The sequence below is a fragment of the Salmo salar genome, chromosome 28, assembly GCF_965601325.2.
Source record: "Salmo salar chromosome 28, fSalSal1, whole genome shotgun sequence".
Classification (NCBI taxonomy): Eukaryota; Metazoa; Chordata; class Actinopteri; order Salmoniformes; family Salmonidae; genus Salmo; species Salmo salar.
The window spans coordinates 28,111,596-28,126,291 of NC_138318.1; the positions used below are offsets into that span (position 1 = coordinate 28,111,596).

At 40.6% G+C, this 14,696-nt stretch overlaps 2 protein-coding genes across 7 annotated transcripts in view; both read left to right on the forward strand.

Moving 5' to 3' along the window:
- The first annotated feature begins 1,687 nt into the window (after positions 1-1,687).
- On the forward strand, positions 1,688-13,041 carry LOC106589759 (phosphoglycerate mutase 1). Its single transcript, XM_014180086.3, has 4 exons — positions 1,688-1,989; positions 4,338-4,612; positions 9,913-10,093; positions 10,599-13,041. Exons 1-4 carry the CDS (start codon positions 1,851-1,853, stop codon positions 10,766-10,768), a joined length of 765 nt encoding a protein of 254 aa, XP_014035561.1. The 5' UTR covers positions 1,688-1,850; the 3' UTR covers positions 10,769-13,041.
- Positions 13,042-13,177: 136 nt separating this feature from the next.
- LOC106589757 (uncharacterized) overlaps positions 13,178-14,696 on the forward strand; it is a 50,614-nt gene continuing 49,095 nt past the window's right edge. For 3 of the 6 annotated variants that reach the window (XM_082970547.1, XM_082970545.1, XM_014180081.3), the window contains exon 1: positions 13,441-14,397. The gene's annotated coding sequence lies outside the window, so the exon portion shown is untranslated. The other 3 variants (XM_082970546.1, XM_082970544.1, XM_014180080.3) reach the window with 2 other exon arrangements.

Consider the following 14,696-nt stretch of genomic DNA (forward strand, 5'->3'; position numbering starts at 1 on the left):
AAATGGTGAACTCATACAGCTGTCAACTCTTGTCATTTTAATTCGTTTCACATTTGCTAGCTACCTTTTAGATCGAAGCCCATATAGAATGATTGAAGATGATAGAAGCCCATCTCCTACTGTAAATAACCTACACACTGTGTGTGTAGCCAGCCAGGTAGAAAAATGGCAGAAAAATAAAAGACGGACATCAGAGTATTTTTCAATACACCAAAACGCATAGTAAGAACCCTAGTAGCCTAATATCTGAAAGACTAGTTGATAAAATGTTCATAAGAAAGAAATGAAATTCTAATGGAAATGTTTCACAATGATGTCATTAGGCAGAGCAGGCAACAGATGGCACACAGACAGCAGAGTTGGGGACAGATATGCAGGGACAGACTGGCAGAGACAGGGAGTCTCAGGTAAGTTTGTTGAGTCTTTGTTTGGCAACATTATAAAAGGTTCTCAATTTTTTTGACTTGTAAAATAGGAACATAATTGGAAAATGCCATGGATACCCCCACTCTCAACTTAAACTGGTGACTGAACTAAGATTTGTTAAAGGCAATGGTATTGCTGTTGTGATTAGTTGTGTAGTTTTGGGTACCGGTAGTTAGGAGTATGGCAAACACCTTATTTCTTTGGTTCCTCAATATACATTTACCATATTACAATGTAGGCTATGTGTTACAGCACTACTTTTGGTGTCCCCCTCAGGAATTGCTCTTGAGAAAATGTAATGTAATTGTCCCCTCCAAAGTGGATATCAGATTTTCGCCCCTGCGTGTTGCGTCATACTAAGAACAGCCCCTAGCCGTGTCATTGAAACACGCACATAAAGGCGTCATAAAGGTCATCTTAACTGACTGATATTAACTCAGAACAAAATGTAGGCATATATTTCCTTACGCTGTGTTAAACAGACCTTATTTTCGGCGTTTCTCCCAAAACCACTTTCTTTTCACATTAATTTCCCCGATAATGGCTAAATGAACCAGCGGTAACTAATATCCAACCTACAACGAGGGGGTTCGATTAATCTCGAACGGGCGCCCGTAAAAGCGTGTTTTGCATTCGATTAGGAATCGGGCTTCCTCCTGGGCATAAACCGGCTGCCCCGCTCAAAACAAAAGTGACGTAATTAATCACGTGTAGTAGGCTAATTAGTAGGGTTCTGTGTTTTCCATAAAAAGTCATTGCTTTTGATAAAAATGCTTTACCTGCCGTCCCAATGAAAAATAGTTAGAAAATTCAAACATTTATTTTATGGAAACGAGATGCTGTATGCTGCTTGTTGACAAAATGACCAAGCGGCGCAGATTTGAGAAGGGCGCTCCTCCCTTCCGCTTTAGCCGATGTCGTGAGTGTTTTTTTGCGCGGTTCAACCCGGGCCAGTGTAAAATAACTCCCTCAAGTGTTCCCTATGAAGGTCATAAAAACCATATTGGAGGTAATGGGACTTTATTGACATGGGAAACATATGTTAACATTGCCAAAGCAAGTGAGGTAGATAATATACAAAAGTGAAATAAACTATAAAAATGAACAGTAAACATTACACTCACCGAAGTTCCAAAAGAATAAAGACATTACAAATGTCATTATGTATATATACAGTGTTGTAACGATGTAGAAATTGTCCTCTATTTCATTGGTCTAGGAATATGCAGGAAGTACCGCAGGGGGATCCTATTAGACTGCTGTAAAACAAAGAGCGAGAAAAAAAACCAATCGCATCACTCGTATCTGCTAGCGTCAGAGATATCTGTCCATGTCCATCCATTCTGTTGCTGTTTTTTCCGTTTGAACAGTGCCGTTTATTCCTAATTTTCGGAGCTTAATCAACGCAAACGAATATATCAGTTATGGCCGCCTACAAGCTGGTGTTGATCCGCCACGGAGAGAGCAACTGGAACCAGGATAATCGATTCTGCGGCTGGTTTGACGCTGATCTGAGTGAGACTGGAGAACGGGAGGCGAGGAGAGGAGGACAGGCCCTGAAAGGTGGAATCTTGTTCTTTTTTATTTGACCAGCTAGCTACTGACTTTATATCAGACACAAACACAATGTTTCCTCACTAAAGACATTGACTTTGATTGTACATTTTCATAATCTATTTGAAGTATCTGTCGCAGCTGCTAGCCCTACAGTATTTTGGAAGCCTGTAGTGCCAGCCCAGTTGGCCATTTTGCTGCCTGAAGGAAGCTTAACTATCTTATTTGATGTCTATTCACTATAGAAATTGTAGTTGTGAAAACACTTGTTACCAATACCAGCAGTGTCACGTGATGACCTCGTCGATTTTGACATAGGATGGAGGTGTTTTGGTGGCTGTTCCCCACCGTGGTGAAGTTGGTTTGATTGTTCGATATTCGCCGGACCTTCAAACCTCAATTGCCCGTGAACGGTTTGCGCTACAGACCTCAGGCTGGTAGGGTCTTTATGGAGGGAAAAAATGCTTTTATTTTATTTCCTCCCGATTTCGACCGAGCTTTTAAATCATCTCACAGCAACGATGTAGGCAGTCTGCTGCACGTCCTATGCAATCCCTTGAACGTGACACTACGTTCCATTACGCTACACACGAGTCGTTGGACGAAGGCGTCTTCTGTAGGGAGAGTTTTATTAAAATCTTGATGCTCGGTCTTAACATTATTATGCATTAGTGATGCGCGGGTTGACTCACAACCCGCAGTCCCCGACGTAGCCTATCCGTTAAGGGTCATTCAATATTGTGTAGATGAGGGGCAGGTGGGTGGTGTGCGGGTTGAATAAATATAAAACACCTAAAAATCCATACATTTATATTTATTGTTATTTCTAGGCTACATGTAGCCTAAAATAATGAAATAAAAACCTATAAATGTTTCATTCTTGTTATTTATAGGCTACACATTGTAAATAATTTGTTCTTAACTGACTTGCCTAGTTAAAAAAACATTTAGCCTAAAATAATGAAATAAAAACCTATACATGTATAATTACTGTTATTTATAGGCTACATTTAGCCTGAAATAATAACCTTTCTGGCATTAGAGCATAAGCCTAAACTTTAGGGCTTAACTGTACACTCACGCCAAATAGCCTACACTCCAATTTACATGCCTTTGGGAACTGGCAGAAAAAGTGCCAGTTATGTGTGATTGTGAGGGGCAATACAAATTCGACAGGCACAAGATGTGGACTTTAAGTAGGCGTAAGTCAAGTCAATAGTTTACTGTTCAGATGGGTTAAATGTAAACTGAAATCTGGACACTGACTGTAGGTCTATAACCTCTCACATAGCCTTAATATTAACTCCTGCAGAATTTAAGCATTTGTTGCAATAAAATTATGCACCAAATGTAGGCAAAATTTAGACTCGGGGACAGGAGTGGAGAAATATGATTCTTTCATCTTGAGAGATTGTGGAAATGTGGTTAGATACTGTCTTATTTTAATATAAAAAATATAAAAAACATTTTGTGAGGAGGACAAAGGATGTGCAGCATGTGTCCATCCCTTCTGAACAGTTTGAAGTTTCTAGGTGATGTGTTCAGAATTTTAATATTGTGATCATGCACTTTTTTGATGGTCCCTAACTAGTTGCATAGACCTTGTGGCAGCCTGCCTACAACCTTGGCATGATATTGTGATGCTCTGATTGGAATCTGGAAGCTAGACATGTGCAATGTTGTACACCTTTCTTCCTTCATAAAGAGCCTAACTTGAGGTCTGTAGCTCAAACCGTTTACAAGCTATTGAGGTTTGAAGGTCCAAATGTCCAGCGACTGTCAAATCAAGTTTACCACGGTTGTGTCTGTACCCCTTGTTTCCACCTCGACCATGCCCTCATTCCATACCCTATGAAAGTCCCAGCTACTTCCTGGTTCAAGTCTAGGTTGAAGATGACAATCTTATATTTTCGACCTAGACTTGAACTAGGAAATGACTTGGGTGTGACTTTTATAACTAACCCATTTCTTGTTTTGTGGTATTGCTATCTATGGTGGGGCTCCGCCTATTAGTTCAGCCTCCTTTTACTATGGACGAATGAGCAACGGAGATCCTGCCTCCACTGCTTTTGACGTCACAGCTCTTCCAAAGGATGTGAACATGACGTTCTAGACGTGCTGCTTCATGCAATGAATGAAATCAAACCTTACTCAGTGTGTTGGTTAGGGAAATATCTGGCTTTCTGACTCAAGTTTAGACATATTTGGCCCAAAACTTAGGCTTCTAGTAACCCTGATGATTTGATTTGAATTTGACCAGAGATGTTGCTTGCATATACAGTAGCTTACATAGCTGTCCAACCACCCACCAAAATCAACCTGAATCAAACCCTGAACACATCCTTTCTCTTCCTCAGATGCTGGCTATGAGTTTGACCTGTGCTACACCTCAGTCCTAAAGAGGGCCATCCGCACTCTGTGGCTGTGTCTGGACAGCATTGACCAGATGTGGCTTCCTGTCCACCGGACCTGGCGCCTCAACGAGCGCCACTACGGGGGCCTGACAGGATTAAACAAGTCGGAGACTGCCGCCAAGCACGGAGAGGCTCAGGTGAAGATCTGGAGGCGGAGCTTCGATATCCCTCCTCCCACTATGGATCCGGACCACGACTTCTACACCATCATCAGCAAGGTGAGGGACACACTCACTAACATGGGGGAGAATTGACCTGATATGGCATCAGACATCAACATAATTCATGCATCTGTCTTTAGGCTCACTCACATTGGGAAGAGCCTATAGTGGCAGTCTTGTTTAGGGCTGTGGCGGTGATTGTCAAGCAAATAACTGCCTGTCTCACAGTAATTTACTGTTTAATTAGCATAAACATATTTAGCATCTCCTGGCTTCCACAAATAGCCTACAAGCCACTGATGAAGACCTTTGGAACATATACATTTTTAAAAGTCTAAAAAAGCGATTTAATATAGCCTACACCTTCACAATAAATCCATTATTTATTTTAGACAGGTCTAAATAAACATGATATGAAGAAAATGTAGTCTTTTTCAGAAGAACAGAATAGCATACTCTGAGTTGTCCTTATGTTAGGCCCTGATCTGGCTATGCCATATGCCTGTGGGCTACACTAGTTCATTTAGCAGACAAGATTTGCTTAGAATTCTGTGGCATTATTTTATAGTATGAAGAATACAATTGAACATAGCATAATAAAATAGAAAGGATATTTTCTCCAAACGATTTCAAAGGAAGTGAGCACATGCAGCTATTCTGTGTTGAGCTGTTAACAAAGAAACTGGTCCTTCTATATGCTTCATTTAGAGATATTTATGCAACTTTAGTTGTGATACAAATGTTGGGCTATATGTTTTGATGTTTAATACATTCTAAGGCTGCATGATGGGACTCTAATGATGATTTGAAAAAAGTCACAAGCTGCACACACTTTATCAGTCTCTCATTCACAATTTGACAAGAACTTGATAATATTCTCACCAGGCCTTGAATTTACCGGCGGCATCCCCCTTGTGTGACTGAAATGCCCCATATAAAAATCCATGCCTTTGGTGGCCAAAACTTTTTAAAGCACGGTTCTTTCAGATATAGCCAATGCCCGTCCCGTGATTGGGTCCTTCTCACAGGCATTTCATCTAAGAAGTAGGCTACAAGTGAATGAAGACCGACACATCAGGGCCGCAACTGCTCGCGTCACTCTTATGGAATTCTGAGGTGCATATTGAAGATGTTAGAACTGTCCACATTTATCCTACTTTTATCAGCCAACAAGCGGAGTAGGCCTAACAAACAGCCAAAACACTAGCCTGTGTCAATATAATATCCCCCATAGTACAAAAGTTGTCCTATTCTTTTGGTCAACTTGTCCTTCTGTGCCATTAAATAAATATTCAAAACATGGTCTGGGACAGTTGTGGGATATGATAGATCCCAAATGAATACAACTCGCATCAAAAAAACATTTAAAGCAATGAGGATGATCGTTTATTTTAACATTTTGATAAACTATTAGGATATTTTTTTCACATATGCGCAAAAGCGAGAATGTTCCAAAATGCAATCAATTAGCGGGAAAAAACTCTTATTGAAAGTGACTGCAAATGTGATTACGCATGTAATGCTTTATTATAAAGGTGCATTTTTATGGTGACAATTATCTTCCCCGAACTTGAAACTCACACGCAGCCTATGTATGCCAGTTAGGCTTTTCACCGGTTATATAGTGGATTAATGTGCTTCATTTTAAGAAGTTATTTGGCCACTTTAGTTGTGGTACAAACCGTATCAAAACATATAGGCCTATGGGCTAGGCCACATGAGGTGTGCAACTGATTTGAAAAAGTAGCAAAAAAAGAGCTATGTGCTGTTTCTTGCCTTAATGTACAAGCTGGGCATCATTCACAAGTGATAGGCTAATATTGCCACCCATCAGACTATTCTTAATTTTTAGTTTTGTCTTTACATATACTAAATAATATATGTGTGATATTCGTTTTTATTTAGAATGGACCAACAAAAAAAAAATCTATGCACTTAAATAGTGTATGGAGGACGCTTTCCCCATAGTTCATTTTCAGGCCAGCCAAGTAGGCTGTACTCCTGTTGCAAAGCAGTGTGCCTAATATCAGGAAAGTTGATAAATAAATAAATATAGTAGGCCTAGCCTATAGAAAGCTGATGGGATCCTCTTCTTTTTAATAGAGGCCATCAAAACTCTTTTTTTGTCATGCAATTGCATAGCCTATAGAAATGTTGCCCAACATGAGCTCATGGGCTCTCATGAAGTGTTTGATTAGATTTGATTACATTTGCATTGATGTCAGAGTGATTAGAGGGACAATAGAGTGCTGAGTACCAGACAGTTAAAGTTTGGTAGGCTACTAATGACCATCAGCAGCATCAGAGCGTGGAGAAGCCTAATTACCGTGACTAAACAGAGGGGCAGCAGTAGAGGCTAGTATGGGCTGTGTGTTATGCTGAGGAGAGTGTTTTAGGTTATGGGTGTCTCCCAAATGACACCCTATTTTCTATATAGTGCACTACTTTTAACTAGAGGAGTAGTGCACACTATATGGAATAGAGTGCCATTTGGGATACATCCTATGTGTCTGTGCCCTCTGTCTGCACCACCAGGTCCCATGGGAAGACCACAGGCCAGGGAAGGGCAGGGAGGGCCAACTCCAGTCCGGGAGAGCTGCTGTTGTGTGCAGGATTTCGTTCCATCTTAGCACTTATTGTTGAACTGTAATCATCGATTTGATTGAAGTAATGATCTTTAAATTAAGTTGCTATGATCAGGACTGGATACAATCTACAGGGGCAGCATTTCCTCAAGCATACTGGTGGTTAGTCCTCCTGACCATTAAAACAAAATGGCTTCTGCCTCGCCTGGTCATACATGCATACATGTTTGAAGTATTTTTTTTAATTCATGGTGCTCTTATATAGAACAGGGTCTTTTGGTGTTGTGTTTCAACTCTCTGAGTTAATGTATTTCAGAGGAGTGTGATGTAAGACGGTAAAGTTCAAAGTTAAGCTGAGATCAGAATCGATTGGTGAATGCGTCATCTGTATTGACAGGGGTTAGTGGTTGTGATGTGTTAAATTGCCACATAGGACTATCAGAGATAGAGAGTACAGGTGCATTGGCCAACTGATCTTCATAGGCTAAACATTTGGATAATGCAAATCATTTGTCTGACTTATTCAATGTATATAGTCGTGGCCAAAGGTTTTGAGAATGACACAAATATAAATTTTCAAAGTCTGCTGCCTCAGTTTGTATGATGGCAATTTGCATATACTCCAGAATGTTATGAAGAGTGATCAGCTGAATTGCAATTAATTGCAAAGACCCTCTTTGCCATGCAAATGAACTGAATCCCCCAAAAACATTTCCCCTGCATTTCAGCCCTGCCACAAAAGGACCAGCTGACATCATGTCAGTGATTATCTCGTTAACACAGGTGTGAGGGTTGACGAGGACAAGGCTGGAGATCACTCTGTCATGCTGATTGAGTTCGAATAACAGACTGGAAGCTTCAAAGGGAGGGTGGTGCTTGGAATAATTGTTCTTCCTCTGTCAGCCATGGTTACCTGCAAGGAAACGCATGCCGTCATCATTTCTTTGCACAAAAAGGGCTTCACAGGCAAGGATATTGCTGCCAGTAAGATTGCACCTAAATCAACCATTTATCGGATCATCAAGAACTTCAAGGAGAGCGGTTCAATTGTTGTGAAGAAGGCTTCAGGGCGCCCAAGAAAGTCCAGCAAGCGCCAGGACCGTCTCCTAAAATTGATTCAGCTGCGGGATCGGGGCACCACCAGTACAGAGCTTGCTCAGGAATGGCAGCAGGTAGGTGTGAGTGCATCTGCACGCACAGTGAGGCGAAGACTTTTGGAGGATGGCCTGGTGCCAAGAAGGGCAGCAAAGAAGCCACTTCTCTCCAGGAAAAACATCAGGGACAGACTGATATTCTGCAAAAGGTACAGGGATTGGACTGCTGAGGACTGGGGTAAAGTAATTTTCTCTGATGAATCTCCTTTCCGATTGTTTGGGGCATCCGGAAAAAAGCTTGTCCGGAGAAGACAAGGTGAGCGCTACCATCAGTCCTGTGTTATGCCAACAGTAAAGCATCCTGAGACCATTCATGTGTGGGGTTGCTTCTCAGCCAAGGGAGTGGGCTCACTCACAATTTTGCCTAAGAACACAGCCATGAATAAAGAATGGTACCAACACATCCTCCGAGAGCAACTTCTCCCAACCATCCAGGAACAGTTTGGTGACGAACAATGCCTTTTCCAGCATGATGGAGCACATTGCCATAAGGCAAAAGTGATAACTAAGTGGCTCGGGGGACAAAATATCGATATTTTGGGTCCATGGCCAGGAAACTCCCCAGACCTTAATCCCATTGAGAATTTGTGGTCAATCCTCAAGAGGCGGGTGGACAAACAAAAACCCACAAATTCTGACAAACTCCAAGCATTGATTATGCAAGAATGGGCTGCCATCAGTCAGGATGTGGCCCAGAAGTTAATTGACAGCATGCCAGGGTGGATTGCAGAGGTCTTGAAAAAGAAGGGTCAACACTGCAAATATTGACTCTTTGCATCAACTTCATGTAATTGTCAATAAAAGCCTTTGACACTTATGAAATGCTTGTAATTATACTTCAGTATTCCATAGTAACATCTGACAAAAATATCTAAAGACACTGAAGCAGCAAACTTTGTGAAAATTAATATTTGTGTCATTCTCAAAACTTTTGGCCACGACTGTACATAGAACTGAAAGCACTGGACAGTTGAACGTTTCTTACTTCTCTAGGGAATAAACAAAGATGTATTTATTTTAGGGAGTTCTTCTGAGCCAATGTGCCTTTTGCTTGCTCTTTGGTGTCTAGGCCGGGTTACTGTAAAATCACTTTGGCTGCGTTTACACAGGCAGCCCAATTCTGATATTTTTTTTTTACTATACTGAACAAAAATATAAATGCAACACTTTCAACAATTTTACTGAGTTACAGGTCATATAAGGAAGTCATTCAATTGAGATAAATAAATTAGGCCCTAATCAATGGATTTCACATGACTGGGCAGGGGCACAGATTTGTGTCCAGGATTTGAGAGAAATAAGCTTTTTGTGCGTATAGAAATGTTCTGGTATCTTTTATTTTAGCTCATTAAATATGTGACCACTTTACATGTTGTTTTATAATTTTCTTCAGTGTAATTGGTCTTTTGACCAATCATATCAGCTCTTCTGTCAATAATTGGGTAAAAGATTATAATTGGGCTGCGTGTGTAAAATAAAGCCTAAAATGACCACTGCTGATGTAAAAAAAGAGCTTTATAAATGTGATTTAATTGAAAGCAATATGATTGTATGAGGCTTTAGGCCCAGGTTGCTGTTAGGCATTTGTTTGTTTGTTGACCTACTATATTTTCTTTAGGACCGTCGTTATGGCGACCTGTCGGAGGAGCAGCTTCCGTCCTGTGAGAGCCTGAAGGATACCATCGCCCGGGCACTGCCCTACTGGAACGACGAGATTGTTCCCCAGATCAAACAGGGCAAGAGGGTTCTCATTGCTGCCCACGGCAACAGCCTCAGGGGCATTGTCAAGCACCTCGAGGGTAGGTAGTGGGAACTGCTTAGAACAGTGAATATCTCTAACCTCTTGGCTCTGGAGAGCTGGTGTGCAGGTTTTTGTTACAGCCTAGTACTAATGCATCTTTTTGGAAAATGAACACCAGTTTTTAAATCAAACTGTTCATGGTCACAATTAGTCAAATCAGGTGTGTTAGTGCTGGGCTGAAACAAAAGCCTGAACACACCAATTATCCCCTGGAGTGGAATTGGAGAACCGTGATTGGTTTCTAGGAAGTTTCTAGGAAGTACCTGTGGTAGTATCGTATTTTCAGGCCTGAGGTGTTACACATTCTAATCAGCACATATCGATTGTATGATATTGAAAAAAATCGCACACTGAAATATGTTGCACCTCAACCCTCCTGTGTAAGTGTCCATCTGTGTGCTCCTTATTTTTTGTTGTATACACTTTCTTTTGTCATTATATTTTAATTTACATGATTTACAGCATGTTGTCAATCACGTTCTGCTCTGTGCTGCCCCCTGCAGGTATGTCAGAGGAGGCAATCATGGAGCTGAACCTGCCCACAGGCATCCCCATCCTGTACGAGCTGGACAAGAACCTGAAGCCCGTCAAACCCATGCAGTTCCTGGGGGATGAGGAGACCGTCAGGAAGGCTATGGAGGCCGTGGCAGCCCAGGGCAAAGCCAAGAAGTAGAGGGAGAGAGAGGGCGCACTTTGTGTATCATGCAGTAGGAAGTTGCTCTTATCTAGGATCAGATTTCAGCCTCCCACCAATTCCCAACCTTTCTTTAGGAAGGAAGCATGTATAACTGACCCTAGATCATTCTCTGTGGGAAGCTTCATTCTACTCCATGTGGCACAGAGTAGGGGTAAAGGGATATGGGTCGGAGTAGAGGGTCAACAATACTACAGCTCTCAAAGGAGCTCTCACACACTCTGTTCATGTAGTCCAACAAACAGGCACTAAGAATGTGTGTTCATATTCAACTCTACTCTGCATAGAAAGTAAAAAAAAAAAAAAAAAAATTATAAAGTAACTAATAAGTTAGTATAAGTGGATATTTATTGACCAAGCTACTTATATGGGGACCACTGACTATCAAATCACAGTCATCATTCCACTGGCTTATTAATGTTTCTGTATGACCAAAAAAAGGGGTTCCCCTATTTGACGATGGATCACTGAGATTACGAATGTGGTGATGAAGCCTCATTTATTTGAAAATAGTTGGTCTTGCGTTATTGTACTTCCAAGTTTCGCTAGAAAATAGTATATATTTAGATGTTATAGAATTTTTGCACTTAAAAACGTAAACAGTAATGTGATTTTATACCCAAAGAAAAAAAAAAGGAAAAAAAAGCCAAATGAAACAGTTAAAACCACAAGAAGGGAGAAATAATTCATATTTGCACAACACACACGGTTGTACTGGTTCTTCACTTTTTATTTTCCTCTGCCCTGTCTGGTTGCACAATTCACTGTATAACCACATCAGACGTTGGAAGACAGTGTCCATCTCCTCTTAAGGATCGGACCCTTTTTTTCACATTTTCGCCTAAAATGACATACCCAAATCTAACTGCCTGTAGCTCAGGACATAAAGCAAGGATATGCATATGCTTGATATCATTTGAAAGGAAACACTTTGAAGTTTGTGGAAATGTGAAATTAATGTAGGAGAATATAATACATTAGATCTGGTAAAAGATAATACAAAGAAGAAAAAAACATGCTTTTTCAAAATTGTTTTATTCCATCTTTGAAATGCAAGAGCCAGGCCATTATATGACTTAGGAGTCTAGGTGCAATTTAGATTTTGTCCACTAGATGGCAGCAGTGTATGTGCACAGATTTAGACTGATCCAATGAAACATTGTATTACTGTTCAAAATGTTGTATCAAGTCTACCCAAATGTGCCTAATTGGTTTATTGATACATTTTCAAGTACATAACTGTGAACTCTCCTCAAACAATAGCATGGTATTATTTCACTGTAATAGCTACTGTAAATTGGACAGTGCAGTTAGATCAACATTAATGAAAGTGTTCTGCCCATATAAGACATGTCTATGTCCTGGAAAGTTTGCTTTTACTTACAACTGTCATGCTAATCACATTAGCGCATGTTAGCTCAACTGTCCCAGTATAGGGACACCGATCCTGTAGAGGCTTTTAAGAGCTGTGGCAGAGACCGAATAGCTCTTTCTCCCCTGCCCCACTCCCTTGATGTTGCTTCTGTGTGTCATGTATTTTTACAATTCACTGTAAAACCACATCAGAAGTTGACTGAAAACCTTTCCTAGCCTTGGATGGTGCTTCTATGTGTCATGTACTGCTGTTTAACATGTTTTTCCATCCCATTTCCTCTTGAGTAGTGTGTCCCATTGATACTGTTTTGTCAGTGGGATCAAACGTTTGGTACCTGCACTGTCGGTCTGTTTCTGCTTTAGCCTACATCAGTGGCATTCAGGACTAAACATTCATAGATGCAGATAGAAATAGATTGCACATAACAGACCTACTTGCTTCTTCCACGTCCAAGCGAGCTGATTTGTTTATATACGTTTCATTATTATCTTCAACTTTGTGAGCATTCCACAACCTATGAATAGGCCCATACTAAGTTTACCTTAACTACCCTGTCTGCTGCTAGAACCACTCTTCTACTCTGAAAAGATTTGTGTTCATTTTACTTTGGTGGGATAACTTGATGACGTTTACCTTTTCTGTTTGTAACACCTCTAAGTGGGAAAACTGCAATGCAAGTACCCATTCCTATAGGATATGCCTGTTCTATTTTTCCCCAGCCGTTCCCAAGACATTCTCCTTTGACATTGTTGCCAATCTTCTGACTGAAAGGAAAATCCTTTGGAATAAAAGGTTATTTATTAGTGTTCAACTTCATTGTAATGCACTGTTTCTGAAGCCTGTGCTGAACCAATAAATGTGTGGAAAAATAAAAACATGTATTTGGTCTGTATCTTTTTTATTATAGAAATCTAAGGACACTGGTTTAGTAGGCCTCTCAATGGCACACCTGTGCAGCCAGCCAGGACGTGACGTGTTTTTCCATCACAAAAATGTCAGGTATAACTTCAGTGACTTTACAGCTGGCTGGAGAGTGATAGAAAGGAAAAGCTCTCTCATATATCGCGTTCAAAACAACTGGGAACTCAGAGAAAAAGAGTCCCAACTGGGAAAAATCCTTTTGAACGGTCTCCCAAATCGGAAACTTTTGTTGTTGTGGTTTTACAGTTCTCTTGATATCCTGATGGGAAACAAATACATAGCGAAGTTAGTTTAACGGATAACTTGTTCCGTCATAATGAGAGAGAAAAATCTAAAGGAAATAGGAGGTAAGAATGCAGTTACATTTCATTAAGTTACCTTAGTCCTTAACACTTCCTTTGCAACAGAAACTAGTCAGCAGCAAGCTAGACAGTCTTAGCGTGTCAAATCGGGGCTTGTTAGAGAATTAACTAGTAATATCACACAGATGTGTAAACTGCTGGGTAACACCAACCTAGTTAACTATATGTTATTATCGGGAGTTTGAATAACGTACCCCGTGTATATAGCCAAGTTATCGTTACTCATGATTGTGTTTTTATTCCTTGTTATTAGATATTTTTCTATTTGTTTTTTGGGGTTCTCTGCATTGTTGGGAAGGGCCCGTAAGTAACGTCTCGTTAAGCTCCACACCTGTTGTTTATTTGGTTCAACAAGTCGACACTAGATGGTTTCTAGAGTACAGTAGCAAACTAGCAACATATACATGTTTTGCTTTCTAGACGATTTAATAAGTTGTTTCAGAAGGACTCTAATACAAAGTCCAGGTAAATTGACTAGTAGGACACATTGCTTTGTGGACATATGTATAGACTTTAAGCAAATGGACAGACAGGTCGCCAGTCAGATGCCGCGTTCAAAACAAACCGGAACTCGGAAATCTCCGACTTCAGTGTGTTTTAGACAACCTAGGAACACAAATAGACGCTCTGTATGTTCCTAGAAGACAACTGACAACTCGTAAAAATACGAAGTCAGACTGGGAAAAATATTTTTGAACGGTCATCCAACTTGGAATTCCAAGTCGGAAACGCGAACATCTTTCTAGAGCTCCGACATTCCGACCTGAATATAAACGATGTCAGATTTTGACCTCTTTTTTCTCTCGCTCTCTCTTTCTCTCTCGAGTTACCAGTTGTCTTGAAAGCACCATGATATCCTGATAGGAAACAAATAACATAGCAAGGTTAGCGTTTAACGGACAACTTGTTCTGTCATAATGAAATAAAATACGATCTAAAGGAAATGGGAGGTAAGAAACGAGTTAGCTGCATTTCATTGAGTTACCTTAGTCCTTACACTTCCTGTGCAACAGAAACTCGACGGCAGCAAGCTAGACTGTTAGCTTGTTAGAAAGCTTGCTAGCTTCCCACTAGGCCAGGGTTCCCCAACTGGCGGCCTGCGGGTGGTTTTATTTGCCCCCCCCAAAAAAACATTTTGTTTTCATTGTTGGACATAAGACTAAAAACACCAGGAAATCAGCTTCAATTAATTTGTATTTAAATAATCTGTTCCCATTTCATTATGTTCCGGGTAAATTGACGAGTGAGA